Genomic DNA, 14,817 nt, shown 5'->3' on the forward strand with positions numbered 1-14,817 from the left:
GCTTTTTCCATCTTTCTTATTGTTAAAATGTTACGGTGCAAGTCATACCTGCACAAACACTACCAGATAGTGTAGTGTAGCATCTACCTTTACTGAACAGCTTACATGAATAGATGTGTGTAATGTCCTGTTTTGAAATGTGTTTCATACATTCAGGTTTTTTTGACACTTAACCCTAACCCTGAATATTGCATTGAGATAAAATATACACTCGATATATCTTGTCACAGCTAGATGGCGCTGTTGGTCTTCGTACTAGAAGTGACTGCCTCCAATAGACTTCCCTCACTTTGAGTTATGTCATGTTTAAAAAGAAAATGGGCCTTATTAGTGCACATATAGAATAGAGGGGAATTACTATAATAAAGTAAAAATAATTATTTGAATATTCAAAAGGGACCAACTATAGATTCAACTGATCGTAATTATATACATTTTGTTAATTGATTATTTACATGTCATCTTTGCCAAAATTAGAGGTAATAAATTAATGACATGAGAATCCTCCGCCTAAGCCCAAGTATTGAGAAGTTAATAAATGCGAAATAGATTAATGATAATCCTCCAGTGTATGATCTCGTGGTGTCCATCAAGCAATGTTGAACTGAATCAAATTAATCAATACTTCTATGAGCTACTGACAAAATTGTACAAAGGCCACTGTTCTTCTTAGCCAAGTTGAAATTATTTACTGAACACATTGTAACAGCTCCAGACCTCCTCATCGGTGTTGTGCTGGTCGCCTCTGACATGTCTCCATGTCACTGCTCGATCTCTCTGCGAATAAGCATCTCGCTCCGTCTCAAGAGTTTCCACAGCCTTTAACTCTTAAACACTTCATGATGTCACTATCAGACAGCAAAGTGATTACAGCTGCCAAAAAGCCCACTGACATGAAACACATGCACACTCATTACCCCCTGTCAAGGCCACCGGATTCACAAATTGTGCAACAGGAAGGTTAGTGCAGACGCCAAAATATTGTGTAACACACAATCTCCCATGAAGCACATTTCAGCACCTTCGCACACAGGTCACACACTCCGGTGTATCCACAGTGTGACCCGGCTGTTCTTCTGACAGATCTGCAACTCTCTGGGGTGAAAGGTCAAATTCTCCACTGAGACAAACATACTGAGTGTGAAATCCCACCTGACGAACCCAGTGCGATGACAGTGTGAACGTCAGCCCCCCGTCCCACCTGACAAACAGAGTTTAATGTGGTATACGGCAGATGCGATGGCCTCTTGCCCTTCAGTATCATATCACAGGGAAGTGACTCTCCTTGTAGTAAAGAGTAAAGCTCCAGGAGAAGGACAGATTTAGGATCTGACACTCACCCCTGATCTCACTGTGCGCAGCTGTAACACATTGTATTTAACTAATGTCATATTTTGGCTTTGAGACCCAACCCTCAAAGGATAAGCGCTATAGATCATGGATGGATGGTGTTATTGTATTTAGTAAAGCAGAATTTGCAATTTCTAAATGTTCTCTTTAAGCTTCATCTAATGGCTGGAGGTTTTGTATCTTCTGTTGGTAAAAAAAACACTTAAGTTTTGGACCATAACTGCTTCAAGCAGCACAACCCTGCTCTTTGCCACAGGGTTCTTAATACTTCACACTGAGCCATCATTCCTGAGTGAGGTGTTCGAGCTCCCTGCACCACATGTCTGTTTCTTGACGCTTTAAATGAGAACATCACGGCAGTTTGGGGACATCAGGTAATCAACTTTTCCAGCCTCGGTCCAGCTGAAGTGTGAAGCTGGTTTCTGGATGAGAAACATCTCGACTGAATGACGGCGGTAGGAAGATCCCATCATAAGGTCTGACCGTATGAGACACACGTGGGGCCAGGAATGTTCCGGTGTCCTCAGCGGACATATGGAACATTTTCTTACTTATACCACTGTGTGCGGGTCTGTTTAGTTTTAGCTCGGAGTCTTTACACTGATGTTCCACTTCTGATTTACATTGTAATGCAATGTAATGATCTCCAGGAGATTAGTGGGAGATACTGGGTATTTCTCAGTGTGAGCGACAGATCGCTGTGGGGAAGACTCGGTGAGGCCGACTCAATAAGTGAATTGTACTGGACAAATTAGCTAAAGCTGGAATTGCGCAGAAACAATTCCCCACTTTGTTCAAATCAATTAGTCTTACTCTTGTGAAGATCCAGGAAAACATTTTTCAGTATATTCAATCATCGAATTTGTAATATTTCCTAACTCCATGAGAGCAAAATGAAATCCAGTGGTGAAAAAGACAGAGAGACTCATTGATTTCACTGTTTAAGATTTATTGTACAATTCTGTCAGCAAAAAGTGTCAGAGTCCGACATGCAAAAGGTGCAACAGGCAAATATACAATCTATAAGGATATCAGTTTAATCCTCAATAAAATACAACATTCATCTGTTTGCACTATTAATTCATAATAATATAAAAAATCAAGGGTAAGAAGAAAGGGACGACTTTAGTATTTGTCCCTCACATGACTGAAGTGTAAAAAATAAATATCAAGCATACATCCAAAATCAAATGTTATTGAGCAACACTACATCTCCTATTATTTAGTTTGATATGAATGCTCAAAAATGCTTTGAATACATTCATAAACTTTAATACTTAAGTTAATGACATTCACATACAGAATAAAGTATGTTTCCATCATCAGTTTCTGCTCGCTATATATGTACTGCACTGTAAATATAATATAATGTCATTGTGCTTTAAAGAAGTGACAGCAACAGCTCACTGTTCTCCAGTCTGAGATTAATGATATATATATAGATAGATAGATAGATGAATAGATAGATGAATAGATAGATAGATAGATAGATAGATAGATAGATAGATTTTGTTTCCCTCCCTGAAGGCAGACAAAAAAAACAACTATCTGCATCTTTAACTTCACACCACGAGCGTCAGCAGATTGTTGCAACAGTAATTACATCAACAGTAAATATATTCATTTGAAGTGTAAAATGTGTTTGTGTTGGATTACCAATATTCAGATAACGTTGTAGAGTTTATTCTATGCTATGTTTTGTGTGAAAAATTACTTTGCTTCACTTTATCCCCAGAGAGAACAATGTTAACTCTAAACCCTGGAGTTCATTGATGTGATGGAAACACAAATGTATTCAGATATTAACTTTGTTCCCTGTGATGATACAAAAAGTAGAAATATAAACGTTAGTATGTGTGAAATTGGACCTCACATTCCAACAGAGCCCCACAAATGACCAATGAACCGGTGTGGAGACAAAAGTTTAGAATTCTGTTGAGTTGAATCTTATTGAATCTTCTAAGGAGCTGCTCTACATCTTGCCTGAGTTTTTGCTGAGGTGTAGAAGCACTGAAAGCGAATGGAGCCCAAACTGGTGCATCAACTACAGAGCTGCCTACAAATGCACTTCATTAAGAGGAAAGTACCCTCAAACAATAGCTTTTTGGCTCGAGATGTTTGGCCCCACAGGCCTGGAAACTTGGCCACCATAGCAGCATGACAGCAGACAGTGTTCCCATTGTTACTGTGAGACAACGTTGACATTCACATGATCAGACATTCACTTCCAATAACAAAAAAAGAGGGTAAAGTCAGCTTCATGGTACATTTACAGGAGTGTGTGCCAGAGACGTTGAAGGGAGGCAGAAGATATAATGTTGCAGCAGCTACACATGTATTGTGTGTGTGTAGGCTATAGTGTAGTTATAGTATACAACCATCCCCATGTGTGAATAACAGTGTCTGATAGTGACTAATTGTCCCGACGATCTAAACCCGACTCAAGATTTAAAGCAACACTATGTAACTTTTACTGAGCAACAGCGCCCTCTGCAGCCACAGGTGGGGATTGATTCTGTTGGGCTCCGTGTTCGAGAGATTAGGTGGTTTTCATGAAGTCACTGAACTGAAACACCACCGAGTGGTGGATATCACCGTTGATCCTTCTGCTTTGACAAATACACCAAACTCTGTTTAGAATTCTTCATATTTTAAAGTTTACTTAATAAATGGAGATAAATGCTGTTTTTTAATGGCCTGTCTGTCTTTTTATCTGATCTACAGCTCAGCATCACTTCAGGGGTCTGATTCTGCGACTCTCAGTCAGTTCCACACTTCTCACTGGAGATCGTACTCACTCACCAAAGTTACGTTGAGCAAGAACAGCCGTTCGGGTTGAGGAGTGGGAATTGAAGCAAAACCATTTTCCCTATTCCAAGTCAACGTACCATCAAACCAATTTCAAAGCTGATATTTTGAGGTAAAAAAGTAGCATTATGTTGTTTTAAACCAGAGGCTGTAAGGCTTGGACTTAATTTCATGTCAGATCATACGAGAGGTTTGACTCAAAAACACAAATATCAACTTCATGGTGGCGATAGAGGTAAAGTCGTCAAAGTCAGGAAGATTCATCCTCTGGGAGCAAGAAATATCAGGACGAAACTAAATCCAACCAGTGTTCGAGATGTTTGAAGCAGATTTTGGTTAATTTTGTTAAAGCATTTATTGCAGTCATGCAGGAAATCCCCCTGACTTTGGGGTTCACAGCCAGTTGTGTATGTAGGTCATTCATCCAAATAAAAGGGAAAGGAGGGACTCATGTGTCAGAGAGGCTTGATGTAAATAATATTACATTGTTAGCAGATGCAGCTCAGTTCTGAAGTGTAGGGGGGGGGGACGGGGCACAGCTAAACTTACAAACAGTGGAAACCTGACACAGTGGGAAAGGCTGTGTAATGCCTGTATGTACACAGGGTTTCAGGCGGAGCACAAAGACAATGGGCTTTTCTGTCCCGAGTTGAGGTCAAGACAACCTTAGGCAGTTTCAAAACACTCTGAACGTTCCTGCTTTTTTACATATTTAACCTAAACCAAGAGCGTTTCATTCCACACAAGGGGAGTTACGCATTCACCTGTGGGCAGAAACACCTCAGATGTGGATCCAGATAAAGATCAAAATCAGACATTGTGCGTCATAATTGATTTGCCATGGCCGACCATGAACGTTGTGTTTAACTGGGTCAAGAAACGTTTGTCTTGGGCCTCGTGGATAGTGAATAACATAAGGGACTTGTAGCTTTACACACAGGGGTAGCAAAAAGGCTGATTTGTTAAGAGTTGTACAGATGAGGGAACTCTCATTCTCCACATCCATGTCATCCGAAGAAAAAAGAAACATAAGCTTTTAAACTCTAACTTCTGTAAGAGGCCGGTTGTAAAACGACAGATCACCTTCAGTTTCTATCTAAACAAAACCCTCCAGTGGATCATCCTAAATCAATACGACTGAACTGGCCCAGTTCCTAATACCACAAGGAAACCACTCATTTACTTCAATGTTTTCTTAGAAATCTGTGGTCAAATCTCCACTATTAGGCAACGATCATGCTGACATCGCTCAACATAACACACGGAGAAAAATTGCTGCAGACGTTTCTCATTTTGGAAAGACAAAAATAGACCGGACCATATAGGACAGATTGCAAAATAACAGAAATCTGATGACTGCACAGACTCGTAAGGGGCTGGTTTCACAAGAGAAATGGGGTCAGAATATTTTTTTTTAACATGTGTTGGAAGAAACATTTCTGATCCCTCAGTAATTTAACTTGACCTCCTGGCTACTGATAGGAAATATGGTCCAAGTAAAGAAATAAAGAAAATACATGATACAAAATGCTATTTTAAAACACTGGATGTATACATCACATATTATACATGAAAGAAATAAAATGTGAATTAATCTAATATGTGCATATATTTTTTATATTGTATATGTGTTTTTTTTCTGCCTGCCCCCCTTGTGTGTTTCTCTCTAGGAGCTAACAAGCCTGATTGAGGTCCACCTGTAAACTCTGGTATTTACTGCTGATTGGCTCCCCAGACTCCCAGTTGGCCAATCAACATCCAGGGCCCTCAATATAAGGAGCACACCTGAATACCTTCTTTTTGGCTGTTGGTCTGAGACCTGTTGTGTTTTGTAAGATAATTTCAAAGTAATTTTGGTGGGGGGTTTGTGAGGGTTCTCTTTACTTTATATTCAAAAACACTACGTTACTCGGGCGGTGCTTCTCTTGTGCTGTTTGTGGTGAAGTTCTTTTTTTAGATCAGTCGCTTCAGCCTTTTGTTTGCATTTTTTGTTCGTAGTGGTGGAATCGGTTATGCTTTGTTGTTGTTGTGTTCATTTCAGTTTATTTGACAGTCAATCACTTTGTCCCTCCCTCGCCCACATGATGAGAACCTTTTGATGTATTCTGTGAGTCACAATAGTAAATAAATCACTTTGTTTCACATCTTACTCTGACTCATCTTGATTGTTATTGTCCCTTTCATTTTAACAGTGGACGCAACAACACTCCTGTTAATAGTTAAACATGTGGGAGATGCATTTAAGTACTGACTGAATTGGAAAACATCTGTAATGTTACTTGTGTTGTATGGAAACAAATTGTTCATGACAAGCCACCAAACTAGAGGCTGCATTTAAATAGCTTTAATTCACTTTGAATAAAAGGATGAGGGATGCTAACTACTCATTTTACCAACCTCATTTCATCAAGCAAAAGAAAATCCAAAGTTCTCGTTAAGAGTAAATCTCCTACTGCCTTTCTTCTATAACACTTTTACACCATAACCTTCTTAAATGTTCTGTGGACACGGTGATATCAGAGTGAGTATTCCCCCTTCAACAAACCATCCAATGGTGTTTCCTGCTGGACTCCTTTGTCCTGTTTCCTGCGAGGACGTCACTCAACTGTCCCTTGACGTTCTTCCGTCATCCTTGTTTTTAAATACTTTAATTCAATTGGCTCGACTGTTGTGGCCATGAATCATGAATCCCTCCTTTTACACTGTGCTCCGTCCTGAGCCAGGTTAAACATGCTATAGTTCAGCCTTTGCTTAGAAATATCTACATCCCATCCTGCCAATGAATAATCGGCCTATATCCAAGATGCCTCTTGTGTCTGGAACAAGTTGTCGCCAAGCAGCTTATATCTGTTTTGGAAACAGCAGCATTTATAACCTCTTTCTGTCAGGTTGTTCATTGACTGCATTCAGCAGTTTTCTTTATGTCATTAACACTAATATGATGATGGGAAATGTTCATTACTGGTGTTACTTGACCTTCTCTTTACAGGACAGATTATTAGTCCTTCTTTATGCTGAATATATTCTATTGTATCGCTGTTTAAAACCTGATTAGAGGACCAGCATGTCCATGAATGTTTGGAGGCTATTGCATGCCACACAACTGCCTTCAGTTAATATCAGACAGCGACGGTATTTAAGTCCACAAAACAAGCAAAAATACAGAGTCAAAAAGTGTTAGAGTTCAGAATAAGCCTTAAAATGTGAGTGTCATCTTTAACCAATGTCTCTGATAACCATGTCGGCTAATGCATTCATGTTTATTTCCGGTAGAAGTGTATTGCTGAATTAGGATCTGTGACCAAGACCAAGGTTGACATGGAGATGATGAACAAGAAACCCGACTCGAGGACAGATTGACAAACACCCTTGCTGCTGGTCACCAAATAGATCCCAGGTCTGATCCTCGATGGGCACAAGTCTAAAATATGTTGCTCTCCCCTTGGTGTGACAAGCCCCAGATTCTTTCAACAGGACACAGTATCACCCACAAAGTTGACAGGAATGGTAGATAGAATGATAGATGTAACAGCTGGAAGTCAAGTGAATAACAAAATAAATGCAAATCGGCAACATGTGCTCCTTAAAGGGACAGAACGCAGTTCAGAGATCAGATGTAAGGAGAGATATCGTCTCTACTTCGGTCTATCGTCAATATTTACCTTATAGGAGGTTAAGCACAGGAAACATGGTGAACTTAAAATGGTCGTCTCAAACAAAACAAAGATAACTGTGTCAATACGGCAACATTTTTGATTTTAAGCCCACAAAGTTAAATATTTGTTGTGAGATATAAAAACACATTATTTTGCTGTTTTAGTCCTAATGATTGTGATGCTGCTTCACTTTATTAATCTTTATTTAAAGATTATTGGCAGTTGACAAATAATTAGGAGTTCATTACTGCCACCAAGTGGACTGGAGTCACTCTCATTAATTGGCTCACCCAGTCTCATTATGCTCCAATCAGGAATGCCTACTGAGTCAAATGGGACAGCTGGTGGTAAAATGCAGTATCAAGTCCAGTGTTTGGCTCAGTGTTAAATGTTTTTACAGCAACCCATCCCCCCACCAGATAACAGTATAGTAAACCAGCACTCTCTATTATTTGTACATATACATTAAAAGCCTATAATGCTACTCAAGGTGCCGTTTGGGGAGAACAAGCTGTGCTTGGACTTGGATGACTGTATAAAAAAAATATGATGAGCTGACATCTGTCAAAAAAGTAGAAAAACTGTTGGAAACCTAGCGTTCAGAGCTTTGTCACACAGATCATTTTTTACATTTTAGTTTTGAAACTTTGGCCACAGTTAATATGAACATCAATGTAACATTATATATATGTATATATAAGACAGAAAATAAAAAGCATAAGAGGTCTTTTTTAAGACTACATCATTCTCTCTGTCACCCAAACACAATAAATTCCAGTATCGTATCTCCTTCCCATTGGTCCATTAGGCTCCTCTCCAGCATCTGTTCAGTCTCAGTACTGCTACAAGTCTTTATGAGGTCGGTTGAGTCTTTATTGCTTTGTTAAAGTTTGTGTAGATGCTGATTTGTTTGGTTGTTGCAGCTCACAGCAGTTCAGCAGTCTCCAGGTTCAAGCAGAGGTTGGAAGTGAATGATCCAATCTGCTGAGGATCTTCTTAACACGTCAGTCTTTAACACTTATATATATTGTAACATTCATTTATAATCACTACACAAGTCCAGTATATGTGTCTCATCATGAGAAGGTTACTAGTGTAGCAGTAAAGTATTGGGAGTCAGTATTTTAAATATGTAACAAGTTTTTCTTGAGTTTTTTAAACTGCTGGTTGAATAAATCTTATTTCTAAAAAATACTGCATTTGATTGGAGAAGAGGATGGATACCACCAGTTACACATATGAAGTTATAGTGCTACTGAAGTGCTACTAGCAGTATATATATATATATATGTGTATATATATATATGTATATATATATATATATATATATATATATATATATATATATATATATATATATATATATGTATATATATATATATATATATATATATATATATATATATATATATATATGTATATGTATGTGTTGTGTAGTGTTTCCCTCCTCAGCTCTGTTGGTTGTTTACAAGTGCTTAAAAAATGCCAAACCGCTACAGAAACACACTCCCCAGAGTATGTTTGGCTGCGTTTGACGTTGTGTCTGTCTGTGTGTTGGTCTCACAGGTAGGTGGTAGCCTCTCTGTTCTCCCTCTCTCTGGCCTGAGCCACGGCCACGTTGATGCACTGCAGCCACTCCTCTGTGTGCTTCTCATCCTGAGCTTTCAGCACATACGTCTTGCTGTCGGTGAAGATCTCAAAGGCCCGTGGCAGACCCCGATCCCGACGCTTCTTGGCCACAACCTGTGGAAACAAAGACGAAAAACTTCTGATAAAGAAAGAGATGATAATGATGACAAATACCAAGAGATGCTGTTGTCTCGGTTGAGTTTCTCTCTTGTGGTACCATATCAATAAAATTGAATTAAAATACAATTGTTGACATTTGAGATTGATGCTGTCTTACTTTGCATAAAATTATTGTAGCTTTGAAACAAACCCGTTCTTAGCTTAGACTAAACAAAGATGGACGATGTGACTCCACTTCCTCCCACTATCTAGAAATAAAGCCAACAATTCCCAAATACAAACACCGCCATCTTGTTCATTAAAAAAGAATTAGCACTTGAACAAATATCGGTGTGATAAATTACCTAAAATGGCAGAAATCATCTTTGAGAAAAATGTATTTGATGTGTATTTTGACTTTTTTTGTTTGGACCAAGTCCCATCCATTAACATGGAGGAGGCAGGGTTTATGATCTACACTGCAGCCAGCCACTAGGGGTTGTTCAACATGCTTTGGTTTCAGTTTTGAGGTGTCGTCCATCTTAATATACTATTCTATGTGTTTGGGATGTGATGTGCTTGCCTCTTAAAAACCAGACATTTCTGAGAGATGATGACTTCGGAGCTTCTCACCTTGACACTTTGCACCTTGCTCAGCTCAATAGGAATATCATCCAGCTCATCCTTCTGTGCAGAGGACAGACAATGAGAGATGTAGGAATATATACAAATGTAATGTGTTAAATTACACAAGTCTACTTTTACATCATGTATAGTTTATGGATGTTACTGGGTAATTTGAAGCCGTACAATCTGTGCTCACTGAGTTAACACCCAGGCTCAAGCAAAGAGATCTTTATAATGAAAAAAAAGTGTAAAGTGTAGGGAAGAAATTCTGTAGAAGTTCTCAGTTACAAGTTAAAATTCTGCCTTCAAAATATTTCATAAAAATCATTAATTATTATCAATGATGCTTTAAGATATAAGTAGCATTTTAATGCTGTAGTTTGTGACTTAGAACACATTTTGTTTATATGATCTTATCTTTATATCTTGTATCTATCTCTTTATTATAGTTCAATAGAATGATTGAGTAATATAAAAAGAAAGTGCTCATTCAAAGTACATCAAAATAAATTGTACTTCAGTAAATGTACTTCAATTTCACCGATGGCATTTTGAATGCGTATGGAACATTATCATGTGGAACATTACAAACTAATGAAGCAAATGAAACTAACACACTGTGGATAAACCAGTCGTAAAACTAGTTTACTTCTCTCTAGATTTCATAGGGAACAATCTGTTCATAAACACATGTATTTATGCTGGTGATGTGAAGCTGGTCGAATAAGTACATATAGAAATCTATCTTCAGCCAGGACACAAAGCTCTTTGTACATTTCAGACATATGAATATCTCTTGTTCTGACCTACAACTCTCACACACAGAGCTGTTTCCAGGACATTCTCCTTCAGACCAAACCACTTACAGGACGAACAATCAGACTTTATTGTTCTGCTGCTTCTCCAGGGCAGGAAACAAAATCCTATAACCACATAACCAGAACTATCTGCAAGACTCAAGGCGACTGACTGACCACATCCCTCAGTGACGGAGGTGGTCACTGAGAAGATCCGAACGTGAGAAGACGTGTTCAGTTCTACCTCCCGGTCGGCTGTGCTGAGGGTCTGATTCCCACCGAGCATTCATGTGAACTTTGATGCGTTTTAACCTTATAGTGAAACATTTCCCCATATGTAAAAAGTCTAGTGATGCATTGTCTCAGAAATCTGCAAATATGTTGAAGCAGTTTGAGGGAAAATGTGTAGACGTGAATCCAAAGCCTTGGAGATCCTGTGGACTCAGTAACGTACTCCAGAGAACCCAGAGTATCAGTGTATTAGAGTCTGTATTGATTGAGACAGAAAAATTATTTGTCTTTGAATGCATTTATAATTATATTATTTTATAATAAAGGGGAGTTGTAAGATTTAAGTTTTGAGATTATTGGTATTGACACTCACCACAGTTCACCAGTATTTGGCTGCTGAATAGAAACATTTTATGCCAAGGAGGTTATGTTTTCATTGATAGTTTGTATGTCGGCAGGATTACTGAAAAACCACTGAACCGAAATCCATGAACTTCTGAGAACGGATCCACATGACCCTCGCAAGAATACATTACATTTTCCAGATAAACGGGCAGATGCAGGATTTAGTTTTCACTTGCTTTAACATGGCGAGACACAGGGCACTGGCCTTGGCGGTGTTGTGCACCAACACCCTTCTTGTTGTTTTTATGATGTTTGCTACAGATGAGATTAAAACTGCACAACCTGCCAAATGTATAAGCTTCCTAGAGCAAGTGAAACGAGTCAGTGATGAGCATTTAAACAATACCTTTCACTGATGAAAATAAAACAATATAGATTTACTTTTAATACATTGCCTCCCATAGGAAAGATCAAAGTGCCTAAACTGTGAAAAAGTGAAACTAATGCCTGGAGAGAAGGAAAAAGACGTTTGGCAGATTTAAGCAGCAAAAATAGCAAAGAAATCCGACTTTAATTAACCACAGAAAAACAAACTACAGGGAACTAGATGTCGAAATATCCCAGTATTAAGAAATAGACACACTGAATCATTTACTCTCAAGTTTCATTTACGAAAGTCCTATATTCTTCAAATACTTTCACATTATATCCTATAATTGATTCAAAATGTGTTGAATTTAGCAACATTTACCAACTTTAATAAAGATAGGAGTTCTTTCTTTATAAATTGATGAACCCATCCGTCACTTTTCTTTTCTCATCTGGGTCCAGACATGTGTAGATTAAAGAAAATTGTTTTCTTGGCATAAACGTATAGTGAAAGGAGGACACCCCCCCTGTAGGACCCCCTGACGTTTCTGTGTGTCTTTGTGGTTGTGGTCTGACGTTTGCAGTCTTTTAACTTTTAATAGTGGGGCTTGTTGTTTGTTTTCCATTACTCTTCGAGCGGGGACGACCGTGAGAAAGGTACTGAATGCAATTCTCTTTGGTGATATACAGGGTCTCTAATACAAGTCTTAAATTCACTTCGGGAACAAATCGACTCCCCAAATCGAAGCGGAGGCCTGGATGCAGTTTGGCACCGCTGTCTGTCTGGACCCAATTAGAGAGAACATGCAGAGTTCTGAGGAGGGCACAGTGTGGCTCAGCAAGCAATCAGATATATATGCATTCTTCTCTGGAACATATTTTATCTAGTGCTAAATCAATGCTCATGTGAAATACTCCGAGTGAGATGCACGTCTCTGCTCTGTGTGGACTCTGGGAATGTTTCAAACCTCCATCATCCGATACAGAGGAAACGACACATTTTATAGATGTTAATCTCACTCGTCAGTTGGGAAAAGGGTCTTTCACAACCTACCATCCACCTCCAGAACGCTGGCAACACACAAACTGAGCTGCGAGAACAAAGAGGCTAAACCTTTCCAAAATGAGGCTGCTGTAAAAAAAAAAGAAAAAAAGGAGAGGAAACGATTACCATTTGGATGAGAGCACAAAGACTATTGTTTCCAGTTTCCAGAGGGAGCTCAACTCTAATCAACCACCACTGGAGAACATTTCCCTGTTCCAGATATTCTTCTGTGATAACCCTCTAGTTTTTGGGAGCTGATCGAATTAACAAGACACTGAACGGAACATTATTTTAATCATAATTAATTGGCTCACTCTTGTAGACGACTGCTGTAAACTCTGGACGTGCGGTAAATTTCCACATCCGTCCAATTTTCCTGTCCGAATTTTTTTCCTTTTATCAGCTTGTTAAAGTAAAACTTGACCTGATCTCAAGAGCAAACGTTTTCAGACGTCTGACCACCGGTGTATATTCGATCCTGCTGTTTTCCCTCCCTGTTTTCGATGAACCAAACGCCCCCTTTCTGCTCGATAAATCTCTGCTCGGAGACCTCAGCCTCTGTTCAACCTGAGAGTGGAAGTGTGTTGTATCAAACTGGAAGAGGAGAGTATTCAGTCTCTCTATCGCTCACATGTACTGCGAGAGGCAGATCCTCCGTCTGGGTTTGCTACTTGTGCGTAATTGTATCTGCTTTGAGTTACACAGAGTGAGAGTGACTCATGTTGTTGCTGCGTCATTGCTCTGGCCCCGTGAGTGCTAATTCGTAACAACCAGATTTACCGGACGCTACTGAGGGAGAGTTGAGCTTATCAGGACGTGGGATTTCCACAGTTTCATACAGAATGTCATCACGTTTCAAATGACAGCCAAGATTAAGACATTACTGAGGGTTTTATAGGCGAGAAGCCGGGGACGCTGTGCCTGTGTGTCTGTGTGTGAGTAGGTGTGTGAGGTGGCTTCTCTCTCATTGGCTACTTACTGACTTGCCTCTGCGGAAGAGGAGCTGGTTCCCTGCCAGGGTGAAGTAGCGGGTTTTCCAGCGCTTGATGAACTTCCAGCGGACCTGCTTCTCCTTCAGCTTCCCCTCGATCAGAGGCTGTCCCTCCTGGTTCACCACTGAAGGGCCACACAAACACAAGAGCAACAGATAGAGAGTCAGTTTGCCTTATTTAAGCTCTATTACATGACAGCTGCTCATCAGAGGATCAATGTGAAAGATCTGTTACTGTGATACTTTACGTGTTCATGAGCTATCCAAAGCCAAGTTAACAAAATGAATAAAAAAGAGGATTTTATTGATGAAATAAGTTATATGTCTAACTGAGCAACCGACCAATTTGTCACTATGATCATTCCTCCATCTCCAGCAGGTTTCAAGCCTCTGTAGGTGGATTTCCATGCAGTTAGGCCGACAACATAAGTGTGATAAGACTCTCTACATGTACACAATATGTGTTTTTCTGTTAGTTAGCAGGATCAGACAAAAACTGGTTGAAGGATCTGGTATAGTTCAGGGAAGAACTCCTTAAATTCTGGATCCGGATTTAAAAAATCTCTTTAAAATTGAATTTTTCAATATTTTTCTTGATTTCTCAAAAACGTATTCATGGATCTACATTAGTAATATAGCTAGTTATATATATATATATATTCAATATATATAGTAATTGTGCAATTTGTCAACATATACTCTTGTAAATGTATTGCATGGGGTTTAATGTGACTAAACATTCTGTCACATGTGCAGTGGGAGTCTTTGTCAAGGAAAACAATCTGTCGTATTACTAAAATAAAATAATAAAATTTATGGAGCTCTCTCCAAATAAACTAAAATTAACTTTAAATGACACAACATCTAAAG

General features: G+C 39.0%; 1 protein-coding gene across 3 annotated transcripts in view; it reads right to left on the reverse strand.

Annotated features, from left to right (window-relative positions):
* Nucleotides 1-9,239: 9,239 nt before the first annotated feature.
* Nucleotides 9,240-14,817, reverse strand: part of veph1 (ventricular zone expressed PH domain-containing 1) — an 80,191-nt gene continuing 74,613 nt past the window's right edge. For all 3 annotated transcript variants that reach the window (XM_034605216.1, XM_034605215.1, XM_034605213.1), the window contains 3 exons: nucleotides 13,936-14,072; nucleotides 10,176-10,229; nucleotides 9,240-9,557 (listed from right to left, as the gene is read on the reverse strand). In XM_034605216.1, the coding sequence (XP_034461107.1) occupies nucleotides 9,375-9,557; nucleotides 10,176-10,229; nucleotides 13,936-14,072 (374 nt within the window). In that variant the 3' untranslated portion in view covers nucleotides 9,240-9,374. The remainder of the gene's footprint in view (nucleotides 9,558-10,175; nucleotides 10,230-13,935; nucleotides 14,073-14,817) is intronic.

Source organism: Hippoglossus hippoglossus, chromosome 13 (assembly GCF_009819705.1).
Source record: "Hippoglossus hippoglossus isolate fHipHip1 chromosome 13, fHipHip1.pri, whole genome shotgun sequence".
NCBI lineage: Eukaryota > Metazoa > Chordata > Actinopteri > Pleuronectiformes > Pleuronectidae > Hippoglossus > Hippoglossus hippoglossus.